Raw genomic sequence first — 14,605 nt, 5'->3', positions numbered from 1 at the left:
TGAATGTTGTCTGCAATTAACTCCCATATGTTTAAGCAAAATTATGGAAGTTGAGTATCTAGTGTTACTTCTGTAACTCTATTGAAGAATTCAAGAGTGGCAAACAAAGCGAGTGATATATAGGAAAGGTACGATATGTAATGACAATTTCACATTTATGGCTGATATATATTTCATGAAAAACTAAAGATGGGTTTCACAACAGCTAATAAGCTGTCAACCCCTTGTGGTTGTAGATCCAACAGAAAAAAATGTAAGCTCTGTTGATCTCTCAAAAAGTTCGCCATTTCTAATTTTATAGGGGGCACTTTGTAATGTTCTTTAATACTTCTTTGTGTATAAGTACTGTTCCTGCTTGTCTAGGCTGCACCGAGGACACCACATTTTAAGCACTAGTCACTTGAATGTGCTTGTATATTGGAAAAGCTTTTTGTAAATATTCTTGGCACCACATTTCTCCTGTGGTGTTTCAATTGTGTCACCACAGTGAGTTTCAAAAGTTGCAAACTTTTCAGTTTTGGTGATTTTGAGGTACAGAGGTTCATCTTTTGGACAATGCTATGTAGGACATGACTACTATAAGAATGACATGGAAAATACGCTACAGGGAATTTCAGAACTCAAGTAAGGAATAATGAAAGTAAAATTTTCAGTATTCATTTTTGCATTTCCATTGAAATAGCTTTGCATGTGTAATTCTTTAGTTATTTTATCTGGAAATATAATTTAGAACTGGAAAATAACAGAGAACGTTGAGGTACGTCACGGGTTAAGTTGTGAAATTATTTCTCCAGAAATTACATTTGGAAAGCACGGAAGACCAAGCCAACGTCAACAACTAGATGATGAAATAAATCCAAGAAAACTGATGAACACTATTTTTACAGAACAGTCTGGACTGTATAATACAGTTTTGATGACAGAAGCACATATGACGATTTAACTTTTTTTCTGACCGGGGAAATGAAACATGTAAAGGAGCAAACAAATGTGTTTGGCACACAAAGCATAAGAATGCTATGAAGCAGGTATTCGCTGTACACCTAACTGTAAATTAGAAAAGTGGAAGGGAATTACTCTTGCTGAAATGGGTGGAGGGTGGGAGGTTCCAGTTATTAAGATCCATGTCTATGTTGTATGAGACCTCGGATATGAGAATATGGTTCCAGAACACTGTCAAACTATAAAATATCTGTACAAGCATCAAGAGCTGAGGCAATCATCTGTTCTCAGAAAGTTCCACATAACTGACAATTTAGCAATTAAAAAAAAAGGAAGACAATGATTTGAGTATCACAAAGAATTCCAGACCACCATTGTCATTTAGTTCATTTACCGGAGAACTTCTATGCAGTTAATACAATGTAACAGACTGAGCTTCGTAATGAATGGCAATTACATGAAAAAGTGAAGTTCATTTTTCATAACCAAATGGCACTTTTTGAATATGCTCATATAAGTTTGTTTCAGTTGCACATATCTTTCTTGATGTTACAATTTTTACACATACCAGTTTGTAAACCATTTTATGAAAGTACGTCTTAAATAATGGACAAAGATAACATAAATAATTTAACTAGAATCTCTTGATTTTCAATAATGTGTTATTCCTATGTTAGAAAAATCAAAAGAACTGTGATACCCAAAAGCACAGCTTCCATGGCATTTTCACATTGCGTGGTAAGAATTCTAAGTGTTAGAAGAATAAATGCTTGTGATCCAGTTGAATTTAATATTATGGTACTGGATCAACTGGAAAAAACAATGAATGAAATTACCCTTGGTATTCAAAAATAGTGATCTTAGAGCCAGCTGAAAAAAGGATTGATAACAATACTGTGGCCTGTGAAGAATCATGTTCTGAATGGCAGCATACTATCAGCAGTAAATGCCCTTGACAATAAAAGGAAGTGTTGTTTTCAGAAGAAAGTAGCTATCTTATTCTGCAGCAATAGTTTGGAACTAAGTGAAGATTAGGATGACAAGTTCTGATACATTCATTTTAAAACCTGAACATCTCACCACCGTATTTAACATGCCAAGACAAAGATATTTTATAGCAGGTACAACAAAATTGGTACAGAGATGAAATAAGCATATAACTATATCAGTGTAGGTAAACAAGCATACTGTGAAATGTATTTTAGAAACCATGATATACCTATAACCATGCTCCTTTACTACTGGAATTTTCTTAGTTTCTCTTTTATTCAAATGCTCAGATACAATATACAGAAAAATACAGTTTATATTTTCCCTGAAATTACAACAATTATTTTGATCAAAAGTGTACTGTGATAATTGGTGCTGAGGAAACAAATAATTTGTAGGTACTGTAACATGGTTAAATGTGTACACATCTGTCCATGCTCACATTACATTACAGAAATAGTATACTCCCTCAGTGATTCATAAGGTTCAAGTGCCTTGACTCCATAATGCTGCTTATCATGGGTAAAGATCACATTTGAAGCACTTTTTGGTGGTCAAGAGAACTAAAACAGATTTAATTTTAATAAAGTAACTACTCACCATATAGCAGAGGGCTGTGTAGTTGACAAAAAAAAAAAAAAAGACTGAAATTGTCACTAAGCATTTAATGTCCTTTCTTGAAGCTGTCAGCTTAGTAACAATTTAAATCTTGTTTATGAATCTGTTATCAACTAAAAGCCTCACCTATGCTGTGAGTGGTTATTTTACTCCTTCCGTAATTTGTATTGCATCAAGAACTTTCCATTGTATAAATTTAAAAAATATATACAGCAACATAAAAAAAATCACAAAATTGTAAACATGCTCCACATCAAGCCACTAGGGAATGCAAAAAGCCTTAAATTCAGGTACTAAAAACAGAATGATTAATGTATCCTTTCTGAACTCTTAAGAAACACTAGCTGTGATTTTAGTAGATTAAAGCAAGGAAAGATAGTCAGAAGTGTTTTGCTACCGGCAGAATCAGTATAACAAATTTATGTGAATAACATATTTGGGAATGTCATGGCTGATGATTCATTCAACTGACACCATTCTGGGGATTTTCTGCTACCAGAATGATTATCCTGGCACTCTTATGGGATCCAACCATAATTTCCACCTTCAATCTTCAGCAGCTCTGGGGGAGTGTTCCATCTCTAATAATAACAATAATTTAAGAATAAATTAAAATAAAATAAAAATGGATCACATAGACCTAACATATCTGTAAATGAAGGTCCAATTTTCTCCAAATGTGAAACTAGTAATAATGCCTACCTGGAAATGAGAGAAAGCAGCCATCAAGAGTGGTTTTGGTGTAGGGACCTTACTTGGATTTGCATGATCTGGTTGCATCTGTAAGATAAAATCATTAAAATATTACAAACAGGAAAATTTGGTAAATGAGTGGAAGTAAATTAGTAAAGAAAAGCTATGTTGTCAATGTTGGCTATGATTCCATAGTTATGTCACAAATACACTTATCTGAAAGTAAACATAGCAATCAACTGAAATTATATGAGACCGATTGTTGTTATTTCTTTGCAAACAAGAAATTATAACCTAGGGGGGATTGTTAAAGAAGTACATGATGGACACAGACAGGGACTATCTGAGATGCAGTAGGGTGTAGCACACCAGGGTGAAGAAAGCACAAGGAGAAACACTGGTAAACCAAATGGATTTTATTTATTTATTCATTCTGTGTTCCATGGATCCACACGGCAATGGGTTCACCATGTATGTGGAACACGTTAAAATTATGATTACATTTATATTACATTAAAACTTACTATTCAACAGATATTACAGTATTAGAAACAAAAGAACAAATGATTATGATCTCAACAGCAACATTATCTCAATAGCAACAGATCTATAAGTTTAACAGTCGTAGCTGTTATCATACTACTGGGCAATCAGTTCAGTAACACAGTTACAATAAGAATAGATTTACACAGTATGCAGTACCTGAACGGAAATAATATGTACATAAAATATATCAACATTTTAAAAATTATTATCTTCATTTTCCAATAGTGATACATTTTTAACAGTTTGGCAGGCAGCCATTGTCATACTACTTTGCAAGGGTTCAGAAACACACATATAATTAAACACATATCTACACTACACAATACGTGAATGAAATAACCTAATCTAATGGAATACTTGTATTACCATTTGACAATCATGAAACTGTTTAGCTATATCTTATCTTAGGTAAGCTCTCTCTCTCTCTCTCTCTCTCTCTCTCTCTCTCTCTCTCAAGTTCCTCGACAGAGTTGAATAAGTGATTCAAGAAAAACTGGCATAGTTTATATTTTTAAAATGATTCACTACTCCATAAGTTTTTAAGCTCAGTGGAGAGACGGTTGAAAATTTTTGCATATCTCTGCACCAGGGACAGATTTTTTTTATTGATAGTGTACACCACTCTTATGTCTAGTGTCATGCATATAAAGTGCTGGCTTGTTTACAAAGAGAATGGGTTTCTTCATCACAAAAAACATTAGAGAAACAAGTACTGAGAAATAGTGGTAAGTATATCTACCTGGCTAAATAATTTGCAACTTACTTTACAGAAGACTCTAATCATCTTCCTCTGAGCAATGAAGATTTTTTGAGCAAGAAGATAATTGTATGTGACATTATAGAGTGCACATAAGCAAAATAAGTTGCTTTTATAATTCTTTGGTCTCCAATACAAGAGAGAACTGCTGAGTTCAATATCTTCACTGTTTAGTTTGGAATACAAGTAAATGCCCAGGAACTCTGTGCTGTCAACTTTCTGCAACTGCTGAGTATTGAGAGTCATTGAGTATTCCTCTGTGTTTTTGCCATTTGATCCAAACTGCATAAAATTCATCTTGCTTAGGTTGTTAGAATTAGAGTTAACAGTTAACCAGATAAAGACTTTTGATAAAATGTTGTTGGTGACCGTGTTTAGCAGATTTTCTCTTACAATACTGGTGTCATCTCCAAACATGGTATATTCTCACTTAGCATTCACAGCTGCAGGCAGACCATTAGCATAAACCAGAAATGTTAAAGAACCCAGAGCAGTGACTGTGATGAACAATGCCCCAGGCTAAAGCAACAGCTAATCCTGATTTGCAATCAGAAGCTTCAAAAATTAATTTCTGCTTTCTATTAGTAAAATAGGAATTCAGCAGGTTGCTTAATGGGCCCCTGATGCCATACTTCTGGGTTTTCTCTAGTATTACTTGGTGATCCACACAACTTAAGGCTTTAATTAGATCACAAAAGATACCCCTGATGATCTGTTGTTGTTTAGTGACTTGAGGCATCTTTCACATATGTGATATATTCCTTTTGAAATCAAAGTTGTCTTATTCAAAATACTGAAGTGTTGCAGGCATTTAACAATCCTAGCATGCACCAACTACTTGAATACTTTTGAAAACATGGTAAGAAGTGCAACTGGTCTGTAATTATTCACATTTGAGGCATTCCCTTTTCTTGGAAGAGGTTTTACAGTGTAATATTTACTCCTCTCTGAGAATGTACTTTAGTCCATTGGTGAGTTAAGAACATGGTTCAGTATTCTTTTTACATATTTCACTAGAGCAGTGTTTCAATATTTTGCCTGAGAGTTTGTCAAAGACACATGAAGGTTTCCTTTTAATGAGACTAGTGTATCTCTGTCAGCTGCAGTACACAGTGGTAGCATCACAGGGTACCATATAACAAGCAGTCTCAGTGTGGCAACACAAATAGTAGGGTCAGTCACCACCTAGATGGCACTCATACCGGGAACCTTTTTATGTTGCCAAACAAGATATTCAAATAGGTCATTCATCTACCAACAGTTACATCTGCAGCAACACACAGCACTAAAACCTGGAACTATTTGATGCATTCACCAAATAGTACTTAGACACAATGGCATTCTGAAGTTATCTGGTGGCCAGAGCAGCCAACATTATTTCACCAAAAATATTTGGAACTTCCTGTTTGATAATATCTATCATCTCACACAGATCTAAGTTACAGCCTAGCTGCACAGTGACACTTAATAAGCATTCACTGATGATCTTGGCACTCTCTTGATTACCACAAACTTCATTAGTGTTGTGGTTATGGACAATACCAGTGGCCTTCAGGGAGCAACATCTGTCTCACTTTTCATAACATTCCACATACTTTTCCACCTACTTTTCATTTTGTTAACTGAACTATTGATGATTTTATACAAAAAGTACATTTTTTTTGTCTTTTTAATCACATTTTAGAATTTTACAATACATTTTGCAGAAGTTCGGCTTAGCAAGGTTATTTGTATTCAACGTATACATCAGTTCCACTTCCAGGATATTTTAATGTTCAAAGTGATCAAGGCTTCTTGACTGGTTGTTTGATGTGCATTCTGCAGTTTCTTTTTGGGAATATGTGGGTGGAAACAGGGAGACCAGGGGTGCTCCAGAAATGCTATGCACAGTGGCACACCAGCACCGCCTCCAACCCGTCCCAACACCCTCACCATACCATTATCATGATCCAACCAGGAAAACACCAGGGAAAGAATACACAAGAAAAGGGGAAACAAATCTGCACAACACACCAGACAAAATAGATGGGAAAGGTGCAGGGAAAACTTGGCCAGTGTGGAGGCAAGGTTAAGGCCTCCATAATAAATGCCTATGCTAACCAAGGGGCTCAAATTCCAGAGAAAAGACCAATGACTTAAACTTGAGAGGACAAACCACTTTCAAGAAGCAAACTGAGGACAGACGTAACCATGTGACGGTCATCTGACAACACCCATGAAAAGGATGACGAATAGGTATATTTAATGCGAAGGGGAAGTTCAGCAAAATATGAATCACTGTGTGGCACCCTAGAGCTGTCTCTCCACATACAGAAATCACCCACATACAGAGCAGCGTTGGCCAATGGTCCTACAGAGGCCACAAATCCATTAATAGCGATGAGAAAAAGGAGGATACTTAATACAGAGCCCTTTGGAATGGCATTCTCCTGGGTCTGCAGAGAGCTGAGAACAGTGCCAACATGGACTCTGAATGACTGGTGGTACAGGAACTGGCGAATAAAAATTGGGATGAGGGATGGAAGATGTCATTCATGGAGCATAAGGAAGATGTGGCAGTGCCAAGCTGTGTTGTAGGCCTTGCAAAGATAGAAGAAGAAATGTGTGACAAGAAGGCGGCACTGAAAAATGGCCTGCTAAACTCTGATTTCCAATCAAAGCTGATGATTGATCAGAGACCGTCCCCCCCACCCCCCGAAAGTAGCATTGATAACGAGATAAAAAGTCCCGAGATTCAAGGACCTAACTGAGCTGATGAGCCACCATCCATTCTAGTAGCTTCCAGGGGACATTGGTCAGGCTGACCAGTTGGTAACTATCAGGGGATGATGGATCCTTGCCAGGCTTAAGGGCAGGGACCACAATACTGTCTCTTTGAGAGAAGAAAATACCTTTGAGCCAACAGTTAGAACATCTGGAGGAGATATTGTCATGGAGGATTGAAGTGCTGAAGCAATTGGTTAGGGATGTAACCAGTACCAAGAGCCGAATCATGAGACGAAAAGAGGACCAGAAGAAGCTCTCATTCACTAAAAGGTTCACTGTACGATTCCCATCTGACAATGAGTAAAACACAAGCAGTAAGCTTCAGCCCTCTGTTTCTGCAGAAGGAAGGCAGATTGATAAGGAGGATGAGGCTGAGGACAAGGCTGATGCAGATGCAGTCACAAAACGGGTCGCAAGGTGTTCGATGAGAACTGATGGACCTGTATTAAGGCCACCCAGACGAGCCAGGCCTGGAATAGAAGACTGCTGCTGACAACCTTTGAGGGTGCAGAGTGTAGCTCACACCTGTGGTGAAGAGACTGAAGAACCTAGAGAGGAGACTAAATGTTCCCAACACACCTGCCTGCTATGTTTGATTAAGTAATGGGCTTTGTTGTGTGAAGACGTTTAAAGGTAGTAAGACCAGTGGAGGACAGGTGCCACGTAAGAGGTTGCAAGGCACAACAATGATCACAGAGAGCTGTGGCAATGGCCATGGTCCACCACGGAACTGGCCATCTGTGAACGGAGCCTGTCGAGGAAGGAACGGTAATGCCAGTAGCGAAGATTATACAACTGGATAGATCACGGTCAACTTCATCCATGCGTAGGGGAACCATTATTAAGAAGGCACAGGTCGTGGTCTGCACGAAATTGGTCAATGAGGAGCCCCTGACTAGACAAAAAAGCACAGCCTTATGAGCATTAAAATCCCAAAGGACAACAGAGGAAGGGGAGGAGGGAGCTGCTGAAGGAGAGCAATTAGGACAGCAGTTGTAAGTGGCCTGTCAGCAGGGAGACAGAGATTGCAAACTGCGACAGCAGAGTCCAAGTGGATCCAGACAGCAACTGCTTCCAATGTGGTATGAAGTGGGATCCATGTACTAACAATAGCCATACGGACCAATGTGTAAATGCCACCGGAAGCCCTCAACGACCCAGTTCCGACAGAAGGCACAGAACCCACAAAGGGTTAGTTAGTGAGCATCAGTAAAGTGAGATTCCTGGAGAGTGACACAAACTGCTTAGTACAAGGCAGTACAGGACTGCAACTCTGGGAGGTGACGGTAGTACCCATTACAGTTTCACTGAATGAACATGGACTGGGTATCAAAATAGGTGACCCTACGCCACCAGGTCACCATCCATCACCCACAAGGACAGGATGAAATCCATAAATAAGAGGTCAGACTCAGGTTGCGAGGAGGGGAGGTGGCAACTCTGAGGGCACCGGGGAGAGGGAGTGAGGGCTTGACCTGGGGCTTACATTTCTTCTTCTTCTTCTTCTTCTTCTTCTTCTCCTCTTTCAGAGGTTGAGAAGGGCAGGCATCTGCAAGATCCAGAACCAAAAGAGAGCAGGCAAATGTGGGGCATACAGACTGTGTGTCCCATGGTCAAGTTGTGGTAGCAGGCCTCCAGCTGAGAGATGCCACGGGGAGGAGTCCTGGGAGTGAGCCCAGTCACTGGCAGGCGCTGAAGAAGGGGGGCACTTCTTCAGTCGGGGAGGGTGAGCAGCACCTGGAGGGGAGGGTGTAGAAACTGCAGGGGAGGGGGAAAGGAGAGAGGAAGGAACTGGGGTAAGGAAGAAGGAAGAGGGGGAAAGGATGTAACAGAGGCAAAAGTAGAAGTCATCAACACAGGGTGAAGTCGGTCATATTTTTTATGAGCCTCGGTATAAGAAAAATGGTGAAGGGACTTAAGACACCCGTATCTTCTTTTCTTTCTTATAAGCCAGGCAATTTGGTAAACATCGAGAGTTACGGTCATGGCAGTTGGCACAAAAAGATGGTGGAACACAGGAATTCCCCTCATGGAGTGGGTGTCCACAGTCAAACCATAGACAGTCCATTGTACATGGGGGAGATGTGCCCAAAATGGAAGCACTGAAAGCACCTCATGGGTGGTGGGACATATGGCTTCACATCACACTGATAACAAATAACCTGTGATAACAAATAACCTTGACCTTCTCCAGGAAAAAATTGCTCTCAAAAGACAGGATCTGTACTGTGCCGCTATCTCTGTGGTTTTCCTTGCAATCCTTCTGAACACACTGAACAAAATTAATGACCCATCGTTCCAGACTGGTACAGAGTTCATCAGTTTGAAGGATGAGATCCCTATGGAAACAGACTACCTGAACCATATTCAGGGACTAGTGAGGTGTAATGGACACCGGGATGTCACCAAGATGATCACAAGCACAAAGGGCTGCAGACTGGGCAGCAGTAGTAGTTTTGATCAACAAGGAACCTGACCACATCTTACTAACAGATTCCACTTTGCCAAACTTGTCTTCAATATTTTCCACAAAAAGTAATCATTTTTGGCAGTGAATGTGTCCCCTTCCGTCCTAGTACAACCCAGGTAATGGGAAAAGTGTTTCACTCCAAGCTGCTGAGCCTGGCCTTCCTCCGAGGGTGTAACTGTGGAAAGGAAAGCTCCAGAGTCATAAGGAGCAGCATTCAATGACCTGTTACCAACCAAAGAGATAGGCATAGAAGAACAGCCAGATTTTTGGAGCTTGATACATTTCATACGCAAAGCATCGACCAAGATACCACACAGTTCAATCAGGGACTGTCTGACACGGCAGCCATTGCTGGGAGTTCCAATGCTCCAGAATGATAAGCAACCACTTCTAGGCATACATGGGAAGGCAACAGCTCAACCACATGGGTACATACCAGACACACATAGCAGGATGGCAGGGAAAGGGGAGGGGAAGAGAAATCCATGGTGTAGGCGTTAGGAAGTGAGTTTTTCCCCAGATGGCTTACACTGTAGAGAGAAAATTTAAAAGTGGGGGTTAAATCTCAAAGGGGGACCAAAAATGCTAAAAAGGAAGGATGGAACAGAAAAGGCATGGGGAACAAAACCCCAAGGCATACAAAAAACCAGGTGGGTAGCTAGGTTGACAGAAGTAAGAGCAGTGAGAGAGTGGAAGGAAAGGGCAGTGGGGATCAAGTGAGGAAGGGGGGGGGGGGGCGCAGGAAAGGAAATGCAGTCCGGGAAGGAAGAATGGGATGCAATAGGTTGGGGCCTCATGGGCACCATTCATGAATTAACGAAAGAAACATTTAAAGTTTGTAGGGTTTCACTTTCGTTATGAACCACCAGATGAATTTAGTGTGGGACACTTGCACTCCATTTTATGCATAATGCTAGTATGTCAAGCATTTCAATGTTTATGAGGTTGTATTTTCTGAATTACATGTCGTATAAAGATATCATTTTGCAGGTACATTCAGTGGTGTATGTGGATACTGTCTGCAAACTACATCGTGAATAATGTCAGTAATGCCTTATGCTGAAATTTGACTGCATGAACAGTGAAAATGTAGTATGCAATAAACTTTTTTCTTTCATCACTTTGTTGGTGTGTGTCAGCGAGAGAAAGTTTCATGAAGGTTTGAAATATGTGTAAATTTAGTTGGAAGTCACTAAATGCTGTCATTCTCAAGTAATGGATGAATAGAGTCTGGGTATTTGCACGCCATCAGTTACACACACACACTCTCTCTCTCTCTCTCTCTCTCTCTTTCTTTCTTTCTGATTGTAGTACTTGTCTTATTGTGTTAAACTTTTAACGTATAATTAAACCTTTTAATAAGTAGCCCATGACAGTATTTTAAATTTTTAAATTCAGTCTATAATTATGGGAAATTCTTAAAACAAAATTTTTGTTACTGCTCGAAGATGTTAGGTAAGCAACATTAACTGGTAGTGGGTTATGGTATAGCAATTTAGCAATATACTGTCCAGTCAAATAAATTTGGCCACCTGTCAAAGGCCTGAATAATCACCTTTTGCAGTTCAGATTGCTGCAAGACATGTGGGAAGAAAGTCAATGAGGTTCTGGAAGGTACCAACAGGGATGTGGAGCCATACTGTGGCCAGCTGCACTGGGTTCCTAAGTTGAGGGTCCATGGCACGTACAGCCCAACTAAGGTAGTCCCACAGATTCTAGACTGGGTTTAAATACAGTAGTTTGGTGGCCAGGGTAGTACAGTAAACTCTCCCTGATGCTCTCTGAACCACACACGTACATTGGCAAGCTGTGTGACATGTTTCAATGTCCTGCTGAGAGATGTTATTGTCCGGAGGAAAAACTAACTGCATGTAGGATGGCCATGGTCCCCAAGGATAGATGCATACTTGGGTTGATCAACTGTGCCTCTCAGAATGACGAGATTACCCAAGGAATGTCTCTGGCCAGGACCCTTCCAACGACTTTACAGGTTGTTTTCTTTCAGACGTTTCACACTTTACACATCAAAAGCCATCTGTCCGATGGAGCATAAAACATGATTCATCTAAAAAAGCCAGTTGTCCCAACTTAGGAGAAGACCAATTGTGGCACTGGTGTGCAAATTCCAGCTTTCATCCCAAAGAACAGCAGTCAGTAAGTGTGCATGAACCAGGCTCCTGCTGCAGAGGCCCACAAACAGCAACATTTGGTGAATGGTCATTGAGGAGACACTGTTGGTAGGCCCTTGGATCATCTGGATGGTCGGTTGCTCAACAGTTGCATGTCCATTTGCCAGTACGCATCTCCACAGCCATTGTCCAAGCCTGTCACCTGTGGCCTGTGGTGCACCACAGGTGCCTTGACGGTGGTTTCCGATGGCACCATTTTTCCATGCACAGTACACTTTAAGCACGGCAGCACATGGACATCTCACAAAACTTAGCCATTTTGGAAATACTTCCACCCTTGGCCCGAATGCCAATGATCATGTCTTTTTGGCCATTAGGTAAATTGCCCTGTTTCTGAATTACGACTGTGACTGCAATGTTTTCTGCATCCCCCTGACATGCTTTGTATACTCTCCACTACTTGTGCTGCCACGCACTGTCTATGAGTGATTATTGCACACTGACATCGAACATAGGCAGAAGTCACATTAATGTGACTGAACTGTATATACACTCCTGGAAATTGAAATAAGAACACCGTGAATTCATTGTCCCGGGAAGGGGAAAATTTATTGACACATTCCTGGGGTCAGATACATCACATGATCACACTGACAGAACCACAGGCACATAGACACAGGCAACAGAGCATGCACAATGTCGGCACTAGTACAGTGTATATCCACCTTTCGCAGCAATGCAGGCTGCTATTCTCCCATGGAGACGATCGTAGAGATGCTGGATGTAGTCCTGTGGAACGGCTTGCCATGCCATTTCCACCTGGCGCCTCAGTTGGACCAGCGTTCGTGCTGGACGTGCAGACCGCGTGAGACGACGCTTCATCCAGTCCCAAACATGCTCAATGGGGGACAGATCCGGAGATCTTGCTGGCCAGGGTAGTTGACTTACACCTTCTAGAGCACGTTGGGTGGCACGGGATACATGCGGACGTGCATTGTCCTGTTGGAACAGCAAGTTCCCTTGCCGGTCTAGGAATGGTAGAACGATGGGTTCGATGACGGTTTGGATGTACCGTGCACTATTCAGTGTCCCCCCGACGATCACCAGTGGTGTACGGCCAGTGTAGGAGATCGCTCCCCACACCATGATGCCGGGTGTTGGCCCTGTGTGCCTCGGTCGTATGCAGTCCTGATTGTGGCGCTCACCTGCACGGCGCCAAACACGCATACGACCATCATTGACACCAAGGCAGAAGCGACTCTCATCGCTGAAGACGACACGTCTCCATTCGTCCCTCCATTCATGCCTGTCGCGACACCACTGGAGGCGGGCTGTACGATGTTGGGGCGTGAGCGGAAGACGGCCTAACGGTGTGCGGGACCGTAGCCCAGCTTCATGGAGACGGTTGCGAATGGTCCTCGCCGATACCCCAGGAGCAACAGTGTCCCTAATTTGCTGGGAAGTGGCGGTGCGGTCCCCTACGGCACTGCGTAGGATCCTACGGTCTTGGCGTGCATCCGTGCGTCGCTGCGGTCCGGTCCCAGGTCGACGGGCACGTGCACCTTCCGCCGACCACTGGCGACAACATCGATGTACTGTGGAGACCTCACGCCCCACGTGTTGAGCAATTCGGCGGTACGTCCACCCGGCCTCCCGCATGCCCACTATACGCCCTCGCTCAATGTCCGTCAACTGCACATACGGTTCACGTCCACACTGTCGCGGCATGCTACCAGTGTTAAAGACTGCGATGGAGCTCCGTATGCCATGGCAAACTGGCTGACACTGACGGTGGCGGTGCACAAATGCTGCGCAGCTAGCGCCATTCGACGGCCAACACCGCAGTTCCTGGTGTGTCCGCTGTGCCGTGCGTGTGATCATTGCTTGTACAGCCCTCTCGCAGTGTCCGGAGCAAGTATGGTGGGTCTGACACACCGGTGTCAATGTGTTCTTTTTTCCATTTCCAGGAGTGTATGTTAGTGACAATAGCACCCTTTTTACAATTTTAAATTTGTAATTAATGTGAAACTAGAATCAGAACATAAACAACAGGTACTAAATGCAACACACTAACAATTACAACCTATTCCAACACTTCATTGTCCTCTTTACCATCAGTTTCATTAAACACATTTTGTGGCCTGAGGTTCACGTAAAACAGTCAATCTACCTCTGATTACGAAGTACTACAATTACGTATGTGAGGTAGACACTAAATTAAATTGGCAACTCTAAATGACAACTGAGCAGAGTAGAGCAAGAAAATTATGGTTTGTGCTTTTGGCTCATAAGAAAGTGAATGTCACAGAAATCAATCAGACAGCTTTTTGTGAACATTCATATATACAATGTGGGCCTACAGCAGAGATAAAGCTGTTTCACTATAAAGTTAACATATGTCCGGTGCATGTGTACATGCTACAATCTCAAAATCAATGACTGTGTGTTTTAGGCCCTTATGGTTCCTGGGACCTTAATGGTTTATGTTTATTTAATAAGAAATTTGTGAATCAATGTTTGTAAAACATCCATTTGAGTAATGTAATGACGGACCATTGAAAAGAATGAAGATGCTCACTTGACTAGCAATCACCATTTCAGGTGGTGCAAAGTATAAAAATGTAATTTAATGTAAGTCACTTACCAAAGTGTCATTAAAAGGAAATTATGTTCATTTGCAATTGTTCAAACATG

At 41.5% G+C, this 14,605-nt stretch overlaps 1 protein-coding gene across 3 annotated transcripts in view; it reads right to left on the bottom strand.

The window, feature by feature from the left end:
* Positions 1 to 14,605, bottom strand: part of LOC126183288 (transcription initiation factor TFIID subunit 3) — a 344,471-nt gene that overhangs the window by 185,418 nt on the left and 144,448 nt on the right. For 2 of the 3 annotated variants that reach the window (XM_049925122.1, XM_049925123.1), the window contains exon 6: positions 3,253 to 3,330. In XM_049925122.1, coding sequence (XP_049781079.1) covers positions 3,253 to 3,330 — 78 coding nt within the window. Of the gene's footprint in view, positions 1 to 2,169; positions 3,132 to 3,252; positions 3,331 to 14,605 lie in introns of those variants that run through there. The other variant, XM_049925124.1, reaches the window with a different exon arrangement.

Source organism: Schistocerca cancellata, chromosome 4 (assembly GCF_023864275.1).
Source record: "Schistocerca cancellata isolate TAMUIC-IGC-003103 chromosome 4, iqSchCanc2.1, whole genome shotgun sequence".
Classification (NCBI taxonomy): Eukaryota; Metazoa; Arthropoda; class Insecta; order Orthoptera; family Acrididae; genus Schistocerca; species Schistocerca cancellata.
This window is presented reverse-complemented; position numbering and strand designations above follow the sequence as displayed.